General features: G+C 38.3%; 1 protein-coding gene across 1 annotated transcript; it reads left to right on the top strand.

The window, feature by feature from the left end:
• The first annotated feature begins 505 nt into the window (after positions 1–505).
• Positions 506–23,546, top strand: LOC139940468 (F-box/WD repeat-containing protein 11-like). Its single transcript, XM_071936736.1, has 12 exons — positions 506–707; positions 6,944–7,160; positions 8,566–8,752; positions 9,739–9,832; positions 10,697–10,834; positions 11,835–11,953; positions 13,121–13,226; positions 13,443–13,586; positions 14,087–14,205; positions 15,460–15,570; positions 17,317–17,395; positions 17,888–23,546. Exons 1-12 carry the CDS (start codon positions 654–656, stop codon positions 18,059–18,061), a joined length of 1,542 nt encoding a protein of 513 aa, XP_071792837.1. The 5' UTR covers positions 506–653; the 3' UTR covers positions 18,062–23,546.
• The last annotated feature ends 554 nt before the right edge of the window (positions 23,547–24,100 follow it).

Genomic DNA, 24,100 nt, shown 5'->3' with positions numbered 1-24,100 from the left:
GCCCTCCTGTGGGGACAAAGCACCACAATTACGTATTCTATCCAGACTAGTTATTACAGCTCTTGAGCCCAGCTATAGTTGGGCCGTCCCAACTGGAACACTCAAGTCTGGACCCATCCCAACTACAGTTGGTGAACAGCGCCATTCAGTACACGGATTAACGAGAAGTTTAGAGTTTAGACTTCAATTGTTGGAACCCGACTACCGTCTTTGTTGTTGTTGTTTTTTCCGGGGAAAAAATCAAGAAATCTGTGTCTCTAATAGAAATGAAATAAAGTAGAACTTGTTAAATAATTTTAAATTTCATGGGATAAATTTTAAGATAATGAGTTTTATCAGAAATGTTGATGTTGTTCATTTTTATCTCAAATTTCCGGTAGTTCAGTGACGTCATCAACATTCAGGGAAGCCTCAATGGTTCCCTTTCATCGGGAATTTGTGTGACAAAAATATAACGGGACCAGCGAATACCCACAACACTAACTCAATGGTTAATGCACTCTGTGTGTACTGTGTGTGTGTTGGTCGTTCCTTCTATGAGATTTTTCGTTGCCCATTTGTTTTATCTGTGTGAGCCGCCGACATTCAACCGAGTTTTTACACATTTTGTTGCACCAAACGGGACTTTAAATTGAGAACAAATAAACTGCAACATGGAGACCAGTACTATGAGTGAGGATTCAATATCAGATTTACCAGAAGGAACGGTGAGTATTGAGGATTTCCGATTTGGTGTACTACGTAGTTACAAACTAGTCAGTCAATTTTGATAAAACATCCTTTCTTCAGAATATTGCCAAAACTTGATTTCAGTTTAATTTGGCTTTTGAAGTTTGATGTTGCCAACCAAATATTATCAATTATGAATGATGTAACCTAGCACTGCCACTAGATATTCAAACATTGCTGTGACAAATTATTCAATGTATTTCTCTGATTTTCTGTCAAAAACAAAAGTTTAGACAACATTAAAATTAAATTTCAAACTGAAACTTTCATATGTACTAAATTGTTTCAAAAAGAATTACTTTAACGAGTAAGGCTTTGTTAACGATGCAACAAATTTAAACATTTTTAAAGTAACAATCATTGTCCGACCAGCAGAAGATACTTTCACGGTTGGCATGGTGGTTGCGCCTCCTGCTCTTCTCCTCTACAATATATACAGTACCAGCTAGAACTTTGAGATTCGTTCTGCTATCATTTGTTGAGAGTGACGATAGCGGAACGAACCTCATCCTTTTTAGGACTTGAACATGTCCATGGTCGGACCATAGAGTTCAGATTATCAATGTCATCAATGCCCAGTGCCTTTGAATTAAGTTAAATATTGTTTGTTTTACTTGGCAAATGGTTCTACTTTTAACTTTCAGGTGTTCTGTTTGTTTTTACTGTGTTGTGCGCTTAATTTTAAAAATGTTCAAGTAACTAATTGTCAGTCAATCATGAGTGTGCTTTCAGTAATTAAATAAAAAGTTAAATTGTATCAAAATGCTTTTCAGACTAGAATTAAAAAATCAATAGACAATGACATACACCTTCAATGTACCATCCACCCAATCCAACTGTTATTTTGTGGACAATATAAGTACCTAAATAACCATAACTTATAACAAATAATCAATCAATCAAATATTACTCAGTTAGTCCTTGTCCGACTCCGTACAGTCCCAAATCCTATCCAATTGCTAAAGTGAAGGATTAACCCTAAATCCTATCCAATTGTCAAAGTGAAGGATTAACCCTAAATCCTATCCAATTGCCAAGTCAGAAATCAGAAAGACTGTGGCCTGATAATAACAATTGAAATGCCCTTTGTTCACTCTAAATGCGTCTCTGAGTTGAATGTGGTCCTGCTGCCCAGTTACTAAAAATAATTACGGGCAAACCCTGAAATATGGTCCCACACTCATCAGTGGTAAATCCCTCACGAGGGACCAGCTTAAGAAACTGGCAATTGACATTATGTATTCATTAAAAAAATCCCAAACATCTTTCCAATCCCCCTTTCATAGTATGCAGTACTCGATTCATCACCCCTAACCAGCCCAGCCCAGCTTCCCACCTTACGAGAAACTAATTATCAGTGCTTACACCCGACACAGACAGAAACACTTCTCACTTGTTTAATGAGGTTTTTAGCATTTCATACCGAGGGTTGTCAAAAACAGATTCTCGTAAACAAAATCTTGTTTATCCACCCCCTCAGCCCCCAATCTATCCCATGTTTGTTTCAATGGAAGCGATAAACAACTTCAAACCTTCTACTAGTCACAAACTTCACTTCACTTTGTTTTAAAAATTACATTACAATTTGACATTAAAATTTGATGAAAAATGGGTCATTATAACAAGTTTGAAAATACATGATTAAATTGGTGCACATAATAAATGTAAGAAAGTACACATTATTACAAACTTCTTTGCCTGTGGACAACATGTACACACAATATGTACTGTAAGGAGGTACTGTATACACTTATGGTGTAAATAATGTACATTATTACAATAAATATTGTACTATACGGTGAAGTGTATGTTTACAAGCAGATGACTAATGATAGCCTAGGTGGGGTTTTCCTGCCATTGCCCCAAACATCCATTGTTCTCCAATACTTGTATGGTGTAGATGTTCCAGCTCACACAAGTTTAGGCATCCAGTAATGAGCAAACGGCTCCACCTACATACATAAAATGCACTTAATTTTGTGGCTTACAGATGGTATACAAAAAGAGAGTACATTATGTTTGTGGGAGGATGCAGTGTGATCGTTCATAATTAGGAAGGAACCTACTGTTTCAAGGCACAGGTTAAGGTACACCCAGTAATGCCAGTTAGTATCCTACATGCAGTTGTACCAAAGAGAAAACACATTTCTCCATAGAGAAATTACATTTTACGTTCATAATTAGGAAGGAACCTACTGTTTCAAGGCACAGGTTAAGGTACACCCAGTAATGCCAGTTAGTATCCTACATGCAGTTGTACCAAAGAGAAAACACATTTCTCCATAGAGAAATTACATTTTACGTTCACACAAAGTAGGTTATTTACTCATCATTGCTTTCTATGAGTCATAAACTTGTCCCAGCAGAAATGCTATCAACCGTAATGGGCTTTTTGGTCTAGGAAAAATGACAAGTTCACATGATTAATTTGTTAGTGTGGCCGAGTGGTTAAGAACACCCTGGTGATGTTTTTAATCAGCAGAGTGTGGGTTCCAGTCCTGGTCATGGCACTTGTGTTCTTGAGCAAGATACTTTGCCATTAGTGTTTTGGTCTTGGATGGGACTTTGAGCTGTACAATGTTACTTTGTTTATGTATGTTCATTTACTTCTTGTTCTATGCTCACTCTATAATAAAGCACCATGTAGTCCATGTATGGTTTTTGTAAGGAATTGCAGAAGTACAAAGCACATTTGAAGTATTGAGGGTGGATAATGAGTTTTAGAATTAGAACTGATTCAGAATTGTCTCTTTACTTACTCTATATACGTCCAACATGTAATTAAAATTCTCAAATCAATGCGTGTGTGTGTCTGGATTCCTTATTTTGTATCGATTAAGCCCAGTCGCGATTACAGTACTTGATATGCAGAAACACTATGCATAGTAGGCCTACAACATTGAAAGCAGTACATATCAAGTTTGTTTTTACGTGGTTAACGCACCGAACTCATTCTCCATTGACCTACTGCTAAGGGCAATTTGAAATTTAATCATGCATACACTGTAATACAATTAGTTTTGGAAATATTAGGCCGTTATTAAATTCTTGTCGGGACTGTGTAGTAACTTGGTGGAAATATGGTTTTATTTTTACAATATTAATGTGTTCCATATTATGGCAATGTCTGCTAGCTGGATAATGTACTATCTTATTGTGTAGAGGCCCACATGTATACAGTGTACGTACATTTTATTCATCGCACTTCTCAAATTTACCCACAGCACCCTTTGCTTTTGCTGTGATGCCCTAATAAATTCCAAATTCCACTTGGGCAATTTCCGTGCCCCTTTGTCTGTACAGTACAAATATACACAAATTTTTAGTATTTATTTCATCTACATGTACCTCCATGGTTATCAGATGAGAGAGCACATCAGAACAAAGGAACATGAAGGAAACAATGCTGTCCTCAGGTTGGAATCCTTTGTGTTTGTTTGTGTCCTCTCTCATTTGTTTCATGTGCTCTCTGCAATGTGTAAATGAGAGTGTCAAGTTTTAAAGGGACAAAGAAAAATCCTTACATGAAGTAATAGCCCAACATGTTCAATATGAGTAACTTCAAAATTGGCAGTGTTGTGAAAAATCTCTGCAGACTGACTGTGTCATTGCATCGCTCCATGGTTATTGTTAGGAACTGTATGTGAACGGACACATAGTGAATGTACACCGCCAGCACTTCACATGTAGTAGCATGGTTTTACATAGCACATAATTCGTACTGCTGAGTGTGCTACAATGTCTACATTGTACATTGTCCAGGTGGGATGTGGGTGGGTGCTGTTTGACCCTGAAAGTAAAATTCTTTGTCAAAACACAGTCATGACATTGAAGGTTACCACATAATTTTCTACATGTAGAGCAATGTGGTCTAAAAAAACAGTACAATGATATACACCGTGCACATTACAGTACAGTCGACTCTCGCTATAACAAGATTGCTTGTCCTGACCATTACATGTACTTCTTCACAATTAACACCAGGAACGTCGTTAAAAAGGCAGCAAAACAAAGAAAACAAAGCAGAAATGAGATTTGGGACCTCGCAATGTACTCTAACGAGGGTTGGCTGTATGTAGAATGGATGTAAAACAACATCAAGCCTAATTCTGTTGGAATTTTGTGAATTTTTAGCAAATAAAATCTAAAAGGGTTTGTCGTGAAAACTTATCAGGAAGCTGAGTGTTGTTGAAAGCTGCACTCTATCATTCTTATTGATGGAATAAGTTCTAATATATAATGGATGTAAATAACGACCTTTCGTTTTATCAATGTCACTTCCTTCACGTGCCTCCAGGGACGAATAATTTGTATTATATACTGGTTTGTATACATTGTAAACAGGCGGAAGTTAATCAATACATACAACAACCCAATGTAGAAAATATGGAACACAAAAATGAAAAATAATTGGCTATGTATCCAAACGCAATCTTTGTCTCCCGATTTTAGTGTACAAAACATTTAGGCTACCAAACTTTAGGCTGACACTGTAAGGCTTAAATTTGGGGCGAATATCCTCAAGACGGTAGGGCTTCTACTGTTTCTCAAATTTTAACTGGACCAGCAATTTATTTTACATGTCCAGAGTCAAAATTAGTTGAGCAACCGCTCGATTGCCAACTTTATGCATTCGTACATTTATGTATGGCTATGGGTATGAATGTGCGTTCAAAACCAATTGACCGGTCTCACAACAACTCATTGTCTTTGTTTGCGACATAAGACAAGGGAAGTTCAGCTGCACACTCCGCGTAAACATGAACGAGACATCAGAAAATTGTGTTGATACAATCTAGACATGTTTTTGCATGTAACGTGAAGTTACCATTTTTCACGTCAGGTGCGCGCGCAGACGTAAATTCATGAGCATGCAAGGAGCCCAAAGTGGCGACGTCACCCGGGAACAACACAATATTTTGACGTTCCCTTTCATGTATTTGCTCGCTAATCGTGCAACTAAACCTCGCTACAATCAGCAGAGTGTGGACAGCAGAACAACAAAGGAGCACAAACAAAACAAAGGGAACAGTTCTCTTCTCACATTGAAACCTTTTACTTTTTGTGTCCTCACATTTGTTTCATGCACTCAGTACATGTCAAGCTAGAGGGACAAAGGAAAGTCCTCAGCAATTAATTTATCCTTTTATGGTCCTATAGTTAAAATAATTATGTGATGCAGTGTCCCTTTTTAAAACATCCTACAAGAGGTACTTGGTATTAAGAATTTAGAAATTCAACCACAGTTGTCACAGTTCGTCCAAGTATTTGTGAAAGTGGTACAATGTGTAAACAAGTTATTTTCTCTCAGAAATGTTTATAGACCATACACTAATTTTACGAATTTCAATATGTGTGCCAATATATGTGTACAATACACAGTATGCACAATAAGATGTTTGTTTTGTTTTGTTGGCAATTTGTATTATCATGACATGCATGATTCATGGACTTGCAATGTATGACTTGTGTACATGTAGGGCCTACTGTGTGGAGGAAATACAATCTGGGTGTTAATGTGGGGGGGGGGTCATAGGTGTACATTACATATGTATAAGTACACTATACCACTCTACATATTATGTAGCCTACATGCTGCCAGTATTATGTTTCGTGTATGTTAGTGTTATCATTTTATCTTTTATTCCGCCATGCGCCATTAAAATGGCGCAATAAAAACAGGCAAACTGTCGGATGGGCTTTGGGCATGGTGGGCTGCTGTGGGCACTGGAAACAAATTTATAAACCACTGTGATCATTTGTACCAACATGTACTGCCCACAAGCATATTAAATGGTAGAAAGCAGATAAACCAAATTAAATGTTAGCTATTAAAATATGAGCTTTGCATAATTCATAGTGTATATGGATACAGGTTTTAAAAAAAAGAATAGGAATTTAACCAGAGAATGGCTGTGTGATGACTAGCGCCCAATTTCATAGAGCTGTTTTAACTGCCGATTTTGTGCTAACTAAGCATGTTTCCATTTCAAATTGCTGCTAACGTAACTGTAAGCACACAAAAAGGCATGCATAACCTTCCGGTGCTTACTCACTGTATGAGAATGAATGACGTTACAGTGCCGTAAGCAGGACTTTGAAATTGGCCTCTGGTCTTTTTACAGCCTTGGTTGCATTACCAGAAATACATAATGAATTTATTTATTTTCCATCTTTACTTATCAATTCTTCCCCATGGTTCTCTTCCTTCCAGACGATATCGTTGCGATCCGTCTCCAAGAACAAAGAGCCATCACCCAACTATGAGGGGGAGAAGACAACCTGTCTCCAATTTTTTGACCTGTGGAAGGAAAACGAGCAACTGGAGTTTGTGGAGCACCTCATCGCTCACATGTGTCACTACCAGCACGGGCAACTCAACTCATTTCTCAAGCCCATGCTACAGAGAGATTTCATCTCAGCCTTACCGAGTGAGTATTGTGAACTGAGTAAATGGTCAGTATGTGGTGGCTGAGCAGTGAAGGGCATACTGACTGGGCCCAATTTCATTGCTCTGCTTACTGCCGAATGCTGCACTCATGATCACCATTCTCTCCTTACAGGGCAAGTGCTGAATTTCTGCGCTAGCTGTGTAAGCAAAGAATGCTTAGTAACATAGAGTTTGCAAACAGCCAAAATTCCCTGCTAACCCATGAAATACCTTTGATGTACATGCATGGAATACCCTACTCTTGTAAGCGTCGATTCTTTGCTTATGGTAAGCAAAACCTTACAATTGAGCCCTGGTGATTTTGGTGAGGGTTCGAGTCCCGGTCTTGACACTTTGTATCCTAAAGCAAGACCCTTGTAACCGTTATTGCTTTGTCATTCGGATGGGACGTTAAAGACAAAGGTTAGTTATTGTTTGTGTTATATGGCAGTAACTCTGAACCCCCCCCCCCTATGAATCATGGTCCTTGCATTCAGAACCTTCCTCCTCTCCAAAGATGTCTGGGCAAGGGTCTGTCCCAAATCAATCATTTAGTCCTGTGGTCTTATTGTTAAGCAGGGATCCTCTAAACAGCATTAGAAATGAGTCCCAATAAGTCTCACTTGCCTGACCCCCCCCCCCCTTCAAAGAATGGATTCATGTAGATTCAACAATGTCAAACCAAATTCATCAACTACAAAACCTAGTGAAAGTTTCGCTGGCATCCAATGTGGTTTAGGTTACAATGGGATGAATCACCTTTTGCTGCTGGCCGATAAAGTTTAATAATATTGCTTTCCTTTTCAGTGTTAGCTAAGTCAGGCCTGGAATTATACGAAGGCCACAGAGAACGTGGATTCGGTTGCCCTTCTCTTGGCCTTAATGCCATTCACTTTTTAAAGGTGTTTCATCGACTTGGAAAGTTTTCCCATCCTCTTTGGAAACTGAAAACGGCCTTGTTGCACATGCCGGCATTTGATTAGCTAGAGGTTATAAAATGTATCTCATTGGCCTATTCTGTGCACTGGCCAAACTTAGCATGCGCTTTTCCATTGCCTCATCAGTGTTTCACTCTAAAGGCCATGTCACACGAGGCAATTTACTGGCAACCAGCCTCAGGCAATCACTGATAAGAAAATTTTCTTCGCATTTCAGTTTTCTCATTATTTCTTGGGAATAGTGCATTGTGAAACAGCTAGAAGATTGTCACGTGGTGCTGTAGTGTTTCTAAGGCAAACCGTGCAAGTGGTTGCCTCCAAGTGGCCTTAAGCAAATTGACATGGCCTTAAGATAGCGACATGGTGACGTCAATGCATAAGGTCCATGCACTATTACCGCTCATACATAAATAATTACTTCATGTACACATGTAATTTATCCAATACTTGTTCATGTCCCGCCAACAGAAAAGGGGCTCGACCACATCGGCGATAAAATTCTCTCCTACTTGGACGCAAAGTCGCTGTGCGCTGCCGAGCTCGTATGCAAGGAGTGGAAGAGAGTCATCTCAGACGGTATGCTTTGGAAGAAGCTGATCGAGCACAAAGTCCGAACCGATGAACTATGGCGAGGGTTGGCAGACAGACGGGGCTGGTGAGTAATGCTATAATCTAAGTGTTTAAGTCTCTTTTATCCAACGACTCGAGAAGACACATCAGTCCTGGACGTCGTGGATCATTAAGATCTGAGGGTCGAGAGTGGCGACACCTCATTACCTTGATTACCAAGGCACACTTTCATATGGCCTGAACAACTTGCTGAGCACAAAAACTTCTGCTTCTCAGGGATTGCCCTTAACTTTGCTAGTGACTGGCCAGCAGGACCAGTTAGCTCGTCATTTCACTAGTCCTTTAGCTTTTTCACAAGTAAATTTGAATAGTTCAGCTTATTAGCTTGAAGAGTATCGATTGGTATTTTTAACCATTTTAACATGAGGTGAGAGACTTGTCACTTTTGTTTCTACTTTCATAACGATTCAATCTATTGGAAAATGAGTGGAACACAAAACTGAATTTGATCTTGGAGCCCCTCTTTAAAACCCCAAAGCGTGTGACTGGATTAAAGATTCAAACTTCTTTTCTATACACCAGGGTTTAAACTTGTTTATGAATGAACATGTAAAAGAAACTTGATATAAAGCTATCAGAAAGACAGCTTCTTCAACATTAAAATAAAAACATTCAGTCACAGTTCAAAAAATAAGTTATAAAATCCCTGAATTTGGTCACTTATGTAAACTATTTTTATCTCATCAAAAGATATTTATAAGTTTGGCCACAGTGGCACTTTGCTTTCATCTCTTCCTGAGTTAATTTTGCAAATTAGTCAGCTCTTCCGAAGTCATGTTTGCAAATTGATGTACCAAAATAACTGGCATTTATGTTTAATTATGCGCTTGTGTCAGCGGATCCACAGGGATTCGCTGAATCTGGCTTACAAGCATCTGACATTTTTACTCGGACTCAAAATTTGTCGACTTTCCAAGATCCAACGACAGGTGCTTTAAAATCATTTAGATAAGTTTGCCCATCAATTATTCATTTTGATTTTCTTCTTCTTTTTTTTTCTTTTCCAATCAGGGGGCAATATTTGTTCAAGCCTAAACCAGGAGAGACGCCACAATCTGATATTTATTTTAGAAAGCTTTATCCAGGAATTATTCAAGACATAGAGGTAAGATATTAAATAGATAGAACCTAGAACTTCAGAAATTGTTGTGCACCTAAATAAAAGTTAACCCTAAACAAGGTCTTTAAAGAGGAGTAATAGAGTATGTGACCTCTGACGTCACTTAAAAAACATAACATGACTCGTGCGCATATCGCCGGGCAAAACCTTTGTGTTTTGTCAGCCAGCTAGAAAGTACACACAATCTTACCATGACTACAAGTCTTTTTGCCGGCGAAGTATGACGTATATAGTGGGGTTTTTTCAACAGAGGGCGGTTTTAATGTAAATCTAGGTCACCTCGTCTATACGTTTGGTAATAACTCTTAAAATTAAGGGCAATAAAAACTGTTAGTTAGACGCCTACAGTAGCTTTTGATAATATAAAACAAAAGAAACATTTCACTTCGAAGTAATGTGGTTATGTAACCAAAAAATTTGCTCCAAATTTTAAAGCTGATTGGAGTTAACATTTTTCATATTGCAAGGGGCACTTCCATCGAAACGTCTATGGGAAACTTCAGAAGGGGCACCAAGGCCATGTCCAGGGGGCAACAAAAGCCAGGGTCTCCATGCAATTCCAAGCTTGACAATGTTCGATGCAGGTTTTGTCACTTCTTACAATCAATTTGAGATAAAACTGAAATAAAATTTGAGGATGCATGTTAATTTGAAGCTTTTTTTACTTCTTCTTTTATAAAATTGAGCTGCAGATTTCTTCAGGATATTGCTGATAACCACACCCAATTAAAACTAATTGATTAGTTCCAAATAGAAAACTCCCTCGATTCCGAGCATTTGTGTCATGATGCTCAATCAAAAACACATTTCCTAACCCTTTTCTTTTATCATTGCCATGTGTCCTGACAGAATATAGAAAACAACTGGAGATGTGGGCAGCACGAGCTTTCCAAAATCCAGTGTCACAGCGAGAACTCAAAAGGTGTCTATTGCCTGCAGTACGACGACCAGAAGATCGTCAGTGGTCTACGTGATAACACAATCAAGGTATGCTGGAGGGAAAGAAAATAACAGCGACAAAATGTTACCATAAAAAATGTTTAGTTGAGCCTTTAGCCTTTGAGAAGGACTCTGCTAGAGTAAATATGTGAGGCCATTAACCTTTTTCTTTCCCTTTTTCCCCCTTTTCATAAAAATGTCAAGTGATTGATTTTTGATTGAGAAATAATTAATGTAGACAACTACATGTAAAGGGTGGATTTTAAAAAAAGGTGACAAAGTGAAAGTGAAGGGAATAAAAAGTATGTATGCAGAGCCGCCAACTCTACCTGATTCTGCAGAGAGTTCTCAGGAAATAAAGCTGTCTTTCCATGTTCTGATGAACAAATTTGAAAAGCGCCCTGATTACGGAAACTTATTCCCTATTATTTATGGGGTTGAACAAAGAATTGACTAGAGTGGGATTTGAACCAACGACCGTCGGATTAACGTGCCGGCGCTCTACCAACTGAGCTATCTAGCCCTATATTGGACACCGCCAGGCACCGGCACGTTAATCCGGAGGACGTTGGTTTGAGTCCCACTCTAGTCAATTCTTTCTTCAACCCCAAAAACCATTTCAAAATTTACCCAGTCAGTTTCCCTTGTGGTTTATATTGATATCCCTATTATTTACTTACTTAGGTTAACTTTAGTGTTGAGGCTTGAAGCTTCAGCTTGTGTGCCCCTCTTTACTGCATTGGGTCCTGCTCATTACTGCTAAGCAGGGATTTTTAAAGCATTATTTTGTGCTTAAGCAGCTCTATGATATTGGGCCTAGGATTGCTGTGGTCAAATGCTTACAGACAAAAATTGCACTTCACTTGTGTGTCTCATACAGTATGTTATTCTTTTACAATTATTAGTTTCATAATTTTCACACAAGCACATGAAGCACATCGTATCGATAACACATTTTACAAAAATTGACGTATTTAATAATCGGAGTGTCAAAATGTAATTGATATTAAATTGACCATCATTTTATTTGCTTGTTTGATTTTGATAGATTTGGGATCGCCAAACATTGCAATGTGTACAGGTTCTCACCGGTCATACAGGCTCCGTGCTATGTCTACAATACGACGATAAAGTCATTATCACTGGTTCCAGTGACTCAACAGTCAGGTAAATATCAAGGCCCTATTTCATAAAGCCTGTAAGCACAAAAATTTGCTTAGCATGAAATTTCTTCCTTTAATAAAATGAGGATTACCAACCACATTTCCACTTGATTTTCAGGATAAGGAAACAACAGCTGAATGCCAACAACAAGCAATAAGCAACAAATTAAAATTTGGTCGGTAATCTTGTTTGTATCAAAGAAGAAATTTTATGCTAAGCAAATATTTGTGCGTACAGGCTTTATGAAATTTGGCCCAGGGGTCGATTTCACAAAGAGTTAGGACTAGTCCTAACTTAGGACTAGTCCTAGGAGATATTCAAAACGTATGGCTAGTCCTAAGTTAGGACGAGTAGCTTGTCCTAACTTAAGATAAGACTAGTCTTAACTCTTTGTGAAATCGACCCCAGGTCTTGCAAACACGGATGATACATTCCTGACTTGAATCTGAATTCAGACCTTTTATGTCTGCATGACGTGATCAATCTTAATCTGTGTATCAATTTGAAATGCTAAGCCAGGTGTGCTTTTACAATAGAAATCACCATGGTGTCTTGGCCTTACATCTTATTCAAGATCTGGTGGTAAAGTCACCGGGGTATGGGCTGGAAACACAGTCATGACATTCATGACCCTGCACAAGATGCTTTACTATAATTGCTTCTCTTCACCGAGGGGTATAAATGGGTATCTGCAAGGATAGAGGTTAATATTGTGTTTATAAAGCCTTCACAGCACCATGGCAGCCCCTGGCTGTATCAGGCCTGATACTTCACGGAAGCAACGAAGGCGATTGCCTCCGTTGCCCCTGCTCATTGCCTTGGTGCCCTTGAAATGCTACAGTACAAATTTACAATTTCCTCATAGGGTGCCCTTTACCAAGGAGAAAATGCCTTGGTGCCCTTGTCCTTTCATAAACGAAGCATACAGGCCTGCTGTATACTCCCAAGGGAGCTGAGAAAGATTACAGAAATTTTATTGTAAGGTTATTGTCAAATGTGCGATATAAGAACCTGTTATTATTATAGTTTAAAGTAATATGCGCAACTGATCTTAAGATGAATCTTTGTGCTTTGTGAGATCGAGCCTTCCTTTAATTTTGATTGTCCCATCGTAGCCATTTGAGTGCCCTAAGTATTGTAACATCTTGTTGTTGTTTTGTTTGTTTACAGAGTATGGGATGTAAACAATGGGCAGATGTTGAACACATTGATCCATCACTGTGAAGCAGTCTTACATCTTAGGTTCAGTAATGGCCTCATGGTCACATGTTCAAAGGTAAGTCAGGCTCCAACTTGGTTTATATTTTGTCTGTGTTCCACTCGCGGGGTGTGTGACAACTGTTGGTGTCTTTATCCGAAATTTAGAACAATTGCTAGAGGCTTCCTGTCTAAGGTCCCATATCAAGCTGGTTAAAAAAGATAATCCACAACTGTCCTTTTCCCGAAGGATATATTTTGAAAATTTGTGGTGCGTTTTTTTTTCCCTCTTCAGGACCGGTCAATTGCTGTATGGGACATGCGGTCAGCCACAGAAATCAACTTAAGGAGAGTTCTTGTCGGTCACCGGGCAGCGGTTAACGTAGTGGACTTTGATGATAAGTATATTGTATCTGCGTCAGGAGATAGAACCATTAAGGTATGTTATGATTACTAAACAGAATGCCTAGTCAGGGCTTGAAAATTTACACAAGACCGCTGGACCGAGGCCAGTGATTTAAGTCCAGTTGCTCTTCTGTTTTTCTTCAAATGTTGACTTTGAGACTGATAAATGTCTTTCAATTCTGTATTGTGTAAATTCTCTTTGGGAATTGTGATAGGAGGGTCTGGTCAATGTGGTCAAACTCAGTGTGTCTGTTTTTAATCAAACAACATCAAAGTAAATGTTTTGTGGTTAATTTTGTGCTATTTATATTGGGCTTTTTATACAAATATTGAGTACATAATATGTGAGTGCATTTGTGTAGAATATAATTACTAGGTGAAGAAAAGAACTGTCCTGCGTATTAACTGCTACCTGGGCGGAAGGTTAGGAAGTCTACTACTACTTTCGCTTAGTGGATCGAGGGGACTTCTCATTATCAGTCACTTTCGTTTTTGTACCAAACTAAACTTTTGTTTGGACATTGATACATGTAGGTATGGAACACATCAACGTGTGAATTTGTTCGGACATTGAACGGCCACAGACGAGGTATTGCTTGCCTACAATACAGAGATAGATTGGTGGTCAGTGGTTCATCAGATAACACAATCAGGTTAGTCAAGTCAATATATCTTTGTTTGTTTTTTTATTTGATTATTTATTTGGTATTTTTATGAGAGATTTTATAGCATCACAAGGCCACAGACGACTGCTTCAATTTAAGGGCTACACATTAACTGATGTTGGCTTGCGACTTTAATCAACTCTTACCAGGGGCCTGTTGCCGCGTACTCCTGCGGCTGAACCAGGGTTACCCCTTCACATAATGTAGGCATGGGCATCATCTTCTGGCTCGTAGAGCAGAATGCACTACCGTCACAATTTGTTGACGAAGCAATTACGGTCAAGTGTCTTTTGGCATTTGTGTCATGATCGGATATTGAACCCTCAATATGAGAAATATTACTGACTGAAACGCTTCTCAGTTTCAAATTTTGTGGCATAAAAACTGATAACTTTATTAACCACATTACTTCCAAGTGAAATGTTCCTCAAAATGCTTTATATCACTGAAAGGCAAATTAATTTGATTACCAAACATACACCTTTGCCTTCTGCTGTATAACAAAACTGCCAAGAACAGAGATAGCAGCCAAAATGCTATGTATTGTCACTCTTGGTATTTAGTGAGCACATTTTGAACAATATTTCACAGACCCACCTCGACTTCTTTTGCTGAAATCCTCAGATGGTTTCCATAGAAGTGAGTTGCATAAACAAAATAAACAATCTCGTCTGTCGTCAGAGACTTACTGTGTCATGCTTTTCGATTCTTTCTCAACATGACACAAATTTTGGCAGGGATCCTAGTATGATTATAGTGACCTCATCTCACAATTGGAGTGAATCACTTTTGAAAACCTTATCTTTTTTCCTAGTGCGCCACAAAAATACTCCAGGCTATATTTTCAACCTATCTGCAATATGTACAGGTGGTAGTGAGTTGACTTAACAGAGCCTGGACTTTCTGCAGGCATGATTGGGGAGAAAGCATAAATTCTGATACATTTTATGGAGATTGCAATTTTTGTGTGTCAACTTTTGTTATGAAGAAAACGGGGCTATAGTATCTTGCCTTCAATGAAGGCTCTTTTTTGTTATTAAAGCACCTTGTAAACCATCACATGGTGCTATATTAAAAGGAGTAGATCTCATAATTCAAACGTAGTTCCACATCTTGCAGGAAATTCTGTATGTTAAAGCGCTGTGAGAAGCCCTTCAGGTGTATAAAGCGCTGTATAAATGCCGATTAATAATATTATCATGTTACATTGATGTTATAATTGTGTTGTCTTCATTTCAACAGGTTATGGGACATTGAATGCGGTGCATGTTTAAGAGTCTTAGAAGGTCATGAAGAACTAGTGCGATGCATTCGCTTTGACAACAAGCGCATTGTCAGCGGAGCTTATGACGGGTGAGTGAAATCTCTACAAACCTCAACCCCTCCCCCCTTCCCCTCGCCCCATCACCGATTCAACATTGCTATAATCAAGTTAGGATCTGTGGCACAGTAAAGAAACAATGAGTGCCCATAACAGGAAGTACTTAGTATGAGGGATTTTTCAATGAGATTGTCTGTCTTAGTTGAGGTGAGTCAACAAACATTGTAGTTTATCAGTTGGCTAAGAAACAAACTACTGTCATGTGTTGTAGTACCCGCTGCTAACATAAAGGAGTCGAACTGCCTCTAGCTACCAGGCAATCACAGTGGTCCAGTTGGTATGACACTGCTCTAGAATTGCAAAGATCATGGGTTCGAATCCCACCCAAGTTATATGCCTATACTGCTAATACACATCGTTGTATATAGGTAGAACCAAATTTAATACTGCCATCCCATTTGAAAGAATTTGACAAAAAGATATCTTTGTCAGAAACAAAAACAGCACTTTGTTCAGGCCTGGAATTTCATTTTTGAGGAGGCCACTTTTATTTTGCAAAGGGGCACTTCCACTAGAAAATCTTTGAAGGGGGACTATGGCCAAGACCATGGCAAACAGAGCCCATGGCATGTTATAAAAGGCCAAAGGCCTGGCTTCTTTGAAATGGGTTGCATGTAATTGGTGTTCAAAACTTCATATTCATGAAGTGGCTTATTGCAGAGGGAGCCATTTGATGAGTTGGGTTTGTGGAATTGTGGAATGAAACTGCTAGAAATGGCACCTTTGAGTGTGTACGATACACTGAGTGTATAAAGACCTTTCCATTGTTGCGCTCTGGTAGGCATGTACGTGTATGGGCGGGCAAATGTTTGTAAAAACACTCTATTAACTGATGTTTTTAAATATCAGAAACCGATTCAATATTTATCAAACTTTCAAATGAAAACACCTTCCACAATTGTTTGCTTTGTTTCCAACAAATTCAACACTACATTTGAATGTTTTTGTAACATTATTACAAACAGTAGGCTATCTGTTTTTGATTTCCATTTGTGGCTTTCCATTGTTTTGAAAAAATTGGGGCTGTGATGTTGCAAATGAAAGGTCTATTATGACTCGGCACTTGCTCAACACATAAACTACCCTAGTGCTTTGTTATCTTCACTTGGCCTCACACAGATGGTAGTGTTTGATAATGGTTGCACCACTGTAATGTACCTCTCAGAACAATGTCAGACTCACTCTCTTGGCACCAAATCAAGTTCACACATTTGACATTCGGGGCCAACTGTCATCATTGGTTTGAAGTCACGTCATCGGGAGAGGAAATGACAGCAATATGACAGTTACTAGCGAGAGTGGGTGTTTGGGGGGGGGGTGTTCATTTAGAATCATGTGTCTTTGTTGGATTTCCTGGCTGCTGTAGTAACAAAACCTCCCCTTGCGGTTCCTAGGGACCCCTAACACGAGGTTCCCCTGGTCAGAGTGACTCACAACTCCTCAGTGTTCAAGGCTAAAGATACATGGGGTAGTTAGTCTGCTAACCCTTGACAAGTTCTAGATTGACAACAACAAATGGCGCATGGTGAAACTGAATCTGATACTGGCAGAGAGAGCCTTGTTTGGATTATTGTATTAGACAGAGGGGTGTCTGGGCGTTTTATGGACACCCTTATTAGATTTGATACCCTTTGTGTTTTGACACAAGAGGGCAGCAGACTTTTGGTATTGTAAAAGAATTGATGTGCTCATTTCGTTTGATGTTTTCTTGTTGACAGTAAAATCAAAGTATGGGATCTCCAAGCCGCACTGGACCCACGAGCCACTTCCGGAACTCTCTGTCTGCGGACATTAGTGGTAAGATTAAACAATCGATTTTGTTTTTGTTCTCTTTCTTTTTATGTAAAGTAGCAAGCCACTGGGTAAATTTAAATTATTTTGGAGCTGAGCAAAGAAACAATTGACAAGAGCAGGATTTGAACCTGCGTCCTATTGATTACAGGCATGTAACTCTTCCGCATTTTTTAAATTTTTAAACTAATAATTAAAAAAATGTAAAAAGTATATGCAGGGAACAACAATGTCGACTACAATAATGTAAAATAAGCCTTGTACATGCTTACAATGCACCTTGGAGCATAATAAACCTCAACAATTTTAGGGTACCATTGTGGGTCTCATATCCCGTGGCGTTTCGGCTGCCTCGCTCCGCTCTTGCGTTGTGCCTTCAAAAATGTTCCTCTTTTTTTTTTCAACTGGCAGTTGCATGCCTGTGATGAATGTGCTGTACCTACTTGGTTGTGTTTTTCTTGTTTATTTACCATATGTTTTTGTTATAATTTTCTGTAGGAGCACACTGGCCGTGTATTCAGACTACAATTTGATGAGTTCCAAATAGTCAGCAGTTCCCACGACGACACCATTCTCATCTGGGATTTCCTCGACGTTCCCCCCACCGACAACCCACCACTTTCCAGCAGTGGTAAATCCCCTTCCCGATCATATACCTACGTCACGCGGTAGGGGCGTCACCGACCTCGCCCTTAGCGTAGTTTAAAATGAATACAAAGGGAGATTTTTTGGCAAGGTATTCTGGAATTTTTACATGATTGCAGTTTAATATTACGAAACTCAAGAAGATGTTTTTGTACGTATAGCTCAATCGGTGTACCGTATAGTCGTTTACTTCCTTTATTTGGTTCCATTTTTGGTTGCGATATATACATGATAATGACAAGTTTAATTTGTCAGTCCTGCTTGTGAGTTTCTCCCCAAGTACATGTAAGATATCGGCAACTTGACAGAAATCACAAGAGGGCGCTCTTTACGCAGACTTTAATATGTAATATAAATGTGTGAATATCTGTATCATAATCTAATTCTGTTATGGATGTATGATAAGTCTCGGGGCCTTGTTCGACAACCAATCAGCATACCTTTTTGCAAATACCCATTGCGCATGAGGTGTGTCCTGGTCTAGCTAGCGAGCAAACTTGATCGCTAGCTGCACCTCACTTAACGCCTAATGTGCGCGTACCAAGTATTTGCGATAAGGTTTATGGGCGGGAGCGGAGGTGAAGAGCGCCCTCTATGTGTGTGATCTATGTGCATACCGGTACTCGGTCGTAACAACTCATTTAAAAGGGTGAACATTCCAGCGATACTCAGGGTGTGATGCTCCGGGCTACTCAAACCTCGTTTGAGGACTCGAATCTGGTGAGCAGAAAGAAGACCAGGCCTGTATGCTTTGTTTTTGAAAGGACAAGGGCACCAAGGCATTTTCTCATTGGTAAAGGGCACCCTTTGAGGAAATCGTAAAATTCTATTGGAGCATTTCAAGGTCACCAAGGCAATGACCAGGGGGCATGGAGTCAATTGCCAATGTTGCCTCTTTGCAGTATCAGGCCTGGAAGACGCGTTGCCCAGCCAGAATGCCCGGTGTCAATGTACACTATTTGTGGCAGAAGTTTCATGCTTTACAAAGAAAGAAATTGAATTTGTTTGTGTGTTTTTTTGTAAGCACCTCTGTGAAATATGCCTCATGATTCTAGACATGATTATCATCATTCACAAGTATTGTAAAAGGAAGGGGTCCGTTTCTAAATACATGTAATTGCATTTTAAGCCACACATCCTGAAAGAAGCATGTTATTCATGAAAACAGACATTTTCACGAAGAGCATATCTGTGACTAATAACTAGTGGCAATTAACCAACATTTCAAAAGAAACCACAGGTATCACACAGTTTTTGTAAACAATTGTCACAATTGTAAAAATGCAAAAACAAAAAAACACAACAACATTTGTGATCTAAAAATGCAGACTTACCTCCTTGTTCTTTTAACAAGCTGCACTACTTTTAGATGAAATATAGTCTCCAGGGTTTGGTTTGAGGTTTTTCAAAAGAAATTTTGCAATGAAAACATTCTGCTTGGCCAAGTGCAAGACTGCGTCAGGGAAGAAAACTCATGAAGTCAAAGAAAACAAAGTTTTTGAATGAACTGAAATTTTTAGCAAATTTGCTTTGAAATTGAAAGTAGACTAATGCTTTAACCATATTTTTTAATTTCACTGTCCCTTTTGATGTGTCGTCTTTTGATGTAATGAAGGGGAAAATGTGTAAGGCTATAATGCAAGACATTCTGTTATTGTAATTTTAAATATGCAAGTTATAATCAACATTGTTTTTTGTCTTGCCCAGTGATGTCACTTCTGTATTTCATTGTCTAACCTTCAATTGTCTGCAAAGTAACACACTCTTCATGACTTGATATTTCCTCTCCTTAAAGGCACTGGACACCATTGGTAATACTCAAACAAATGTTAGCATAAAAACTTACTTGGTAAAGAGTATCAAGAACTTTTGATTATGAAGAAACTGCTCCCTCTGAAGTAACGTAGTTTTTGAGAAAGAAGTAATTTCTCACTCAAATAATTAAAGACTTCAGGGCTGAAGCCTTTTATTAGGCATCTGAAAGCAAACAAATATGTACAGGGTGTTTTTTTTCTTCTTCATTATTCTCTTGCAACTTTGATGACCAGTTGGGTCCCAAAGTTTTTTATTTTGTGCATATGTTGAAATACACAAAGTGAGAATACTGGGATTTGACAATTACCAAAGGTCCAGTACCTTTAACAGCAAAAAGTTGCCATCTGTTTAACAAAAAGAAAAAACATGTTGATTTGAAGGGTGTAGGATACACAAAACAAGTTTTGTTTGTGCCACGTGGCAAGGCAATGTCATTTGAAGGTTGGACGTCTGAACATGGAGCAATTTTGCTCCTTCATTGGAATCAAGAAGCCAGATTCCAAATTGCTTTTTCATATGGCCATTGCATCAAATGTATTTTTTCTTTTTCTTTGTAAAATCTTCGGTAATAAGTGTGTGTTGCTCAAGTGCATATATCTAAACATAAATCCATTTCCACTGAGTCTGTGTAAATGTGCATTTCATAATTGTTCATTGTAGTATTGTTTTTTTATGACATTTGAAATGTTGACTTCTGAGAGGTTATTATACGTATGAAATTTGACCCTAGGAAAATGGCAACAGCGGATGTGATGACCAGTTGCAACAAGTTGACCTTATTAAGCTTGATATTTCTTCTAATTTATTCTGATTTCCGATTTTTTTTTCTTTGCCCTCCGAACAATAAGCAAAAGGGTTTATTAAATAAGCTGAAATGTCAATACAAGCTTATACAAATTGTTTTCATTGGGTCAGCACTCTCACACAGAAATTGGGCTCAAGAAATTCTGACCTGAACTGTTTGGCTTCTACATTGGTTCTAGAGCTGGTTGTAAGCAAGATCCATAGTTGCTAAGCAGGATTGAACAGTCAACCAGCAACGCTATTCACATGGTATTTTGTCTTGCTTACCAGTTTCACTTAGTCCAATGTTCTGGTTATCAGTTATTTTGTTTTTTTAATATAAAGTAGCTCCGCAAAATGAGTATTACATCCACTGTTGTTTAGTCATTGTTGTAACAAAATGGTCTTCAACTTTTTCATACTTTTCTAATTTTCTCTGCCTTTTGATTTTTGCCTGATTTCATATCTGTTACTTTAAGATTAACTTATTCTAGAAAGATGTTTTCTTTTGCATTTTGATGTTTACTAATTCAAGAGATATACACAATGTAGAATATCAATTTTTCTATTTCACCCCCTTATTATTGTTAGATTTTTTTGTTGTTACAAAAATGTCAATTGAAATGCACTTTTTCATATTTTGGACGTTTTGTATAAGGAACATTCGTATGATTTTATAATGCAGGCAATTTGTTCTTGCACCGTGTTTGGTTGTTCAACTGTAGGTATGTGGCACAGGGGAAAGCTGTTACCTATAAGAGAGACAACAGCAAACAGAAAATGTTAACGCAGGCTGAAGTTTTTTAGTCGTGAATGTAAAATTTTGCTTTGAAGTACAAGCCGAAGTTAACTGATGACAGTAAAATATCAAAAACATTGATATATCAATAATGTAGGATTTGAAACTTTGCATGGTGGGAGACTAATCAGGTAAGGTTTGCGGTAGCACCATGTGTAAATCTTTTTTCAGTATTGTTGGTTCTGAGTTTGCTCTGATCGTCTTCAGCGATTTTTCTTTGACAAAAGAAGACGTTCAGAGCATACTGATTGAAACTTAGAGTTGTCAACCACCGGTTCTTTTCAGAAACAACACTACTCAAACGAGATTTACACATGGTGCTACCACAAACCTCACCAAATAGCAAAAATACATCTGGTATCAGAGTTCAGGCTATCGTCTGCAAATAATCACTGTAAGCAAGATGTAATTTGGAGACTCGCCTAAAACTTACTTAAGTTTTGTTGTAAAATGACATCACACAGTGAAAAGAGTACCATCTTTTTTGTTTACCGCACAACTATGCAGTATGCAGAAATACCACTTGCACCATGTAGACATTTATCAAATACCCAGCCAGATTGGTCAGTGAATGTCTTGTGGGATTGTCTGTTCTACCTGAAGGTAAATAAGCAGTTTCTAAATCAGTTTGATTGTTTTGTGGTCGAGTGTACCGCAATAAGGTATTTTTAAATCATTTATGCATTGGGGGTACACTTTTTCGAGTCTATGTTGTGATGCATTGAGAATTTTACAGAAGTTTCCGAACCTGTCTTGTAGATGTTGCCATCAACACACCAACTGATCATCCAGCAGTTCTTACTTTTTAAGAAAATATTTCTGGGAGTTTAATTGTGTAATATAGCTTATACATTGCTTGCTGATAGAAAATTGTGACCAAAGTTGTTCATTTGTAATGGGAATTTTTAGGGATTTCACTCTGCCAATTCGAAAGAAGCAGTGCCGGCATTGCTTTAAAGCACTGTACAATCAAAATTTATACAATCAATATTTCACACTATGATTGCTTCACCCTCTGTCTGCCCTGGCAAATGGCCATACCCAGGGGATAGCCACCCTTGCTCCGGAGTAGGGGTAAGCGCAGGCCTGGGTATTCTTGAATCATGCAACCCTGTGTAATTGGGACACAGTGTGAAAGTATGCCGGGGTACACCTGGGGTGAAAAACAGTTCTGGGCCTCCCCAGGGCTGTATTCCACAGGGATAGGATATACAGTGTGAACAGGGCTCTAGGCAGTCCATCCACAGTTGGCTTGCACATTTGATTATTTAACATACTTCAATGTACCCATTACCTCAAAGAGGTATATTCTTGTGATTTGTACTCCAGTGTCAAGCTTCATCGTAAGAATGATCATGAATAATTCATTTACTACAAGTGATAGCTGTCCAATCATGTGCCGAATTAGTGGTCCAATCTGAGCCCAATTTCATAGAGCTGATTAAGCACAAAAAGTACAATATGCTTACCAGAATATGGTTACCAGCCGAAATACCATGTCACATGTACAATTTGTGACTGGTATCATGCCTTCTTTTGTTTGCTTAGCAGGAAATCTTTTAGCCTATACTGTTTGCTTAAGCAGCTCTGTGAAATTGGGCCCTGTATAAATGAAAACATAATTATAACTTAAGTGGACAGCTTTCTTTCAGCGCCATCATTTCTTCTGCTGCTCAGAATTAACTGTTGGTGTTTCATTTCTGTAATGCAAGTTTGACTTGGGTGGAGTATTTTTTGGACTGGACAATCCTTGCTGAAACAAGGTTTATTTCTTTTGAGAAACAAAAAAACAAGTTGTTTTGTTTTCTACTTAGTGCAGAGTCTAAAGAAAGGGTCAAGAAATTGTAGTTAAAAAAATAAACATATTTGGTTTAAGGGTTTTTTTTTTCAGTTGCATTTCTTCATGTTACACAGAGGATGTTTGCCAAGCCGTATTTTAAATTATGACCGTTGTTTAGATATATTGTTATTATTTTTTTATTTATCCTCAGCCCGACATTTAAGTGGGGCATTTTTCCCAAGCTTATATAGATTGTATTTAGATTAAATTGGTATGTTAATAGATTGTTAAAAACAAATTAATGTACATGTGTATTAAAAAAAAAAAATACAAAATCCAACCGTAACACTTTGTTTGATGTTGTTTTATAATTGAAGTCTGAAATTTCCCCCCCCATTCCCTTTTTATACCAAGGATGAGTAACTTGAGAGTCTTTGGACTTTTCTGTATCTGTTTGTTGTATTTCTTTTAAAGGCACTGGACACTATTGGTATTTACTCAAAATAATAACTGGTCTTTGACAATTACCAAAGGTGTCCGGAGCCTTTAATCACCGCAGATATCTGTATCAAGTTCCAAAGATTTATACTTCTCTGTTTCCATGGGTTTTTTTCCGGCTTTATCACAAATATCTAACTCAAGTTCTTTAAAAGGATTCAAACTACTCTGTCTGCATCTTTGTCATGAAGCCGAAATAAGCACATGAAAACAGGGAACAATTTAAATCCTTCAGAACTTCATTAAGAACTCTGTGATTATGCCGAAATATGGCATAGAGTCTTTAAGCTTTTTGAAAACGATTTAGATCTTTATGATTAAGCCGTAATGGGACGTGGAAACAGAACAATTTAAATCCTTCAGAACTTTATTAAGATCTCTGTGATTATGC

The sequence above is a fragment of the Asterias amurensis genome, chromosome 8, assembly GCF_032118995.1.
Source record: "Asterias amurensis chromosome 8, ASM3211899v1".
Lineage (NCBI taxonomy): Eukaryota > Metazoa > Echinodermata > Asteroidea > Forcipulatida > Asteriidae > Asterias > Asterias amurensis.
This window is presented reverse-complemented; position numbering and strand designations above follow the sequence as displayed.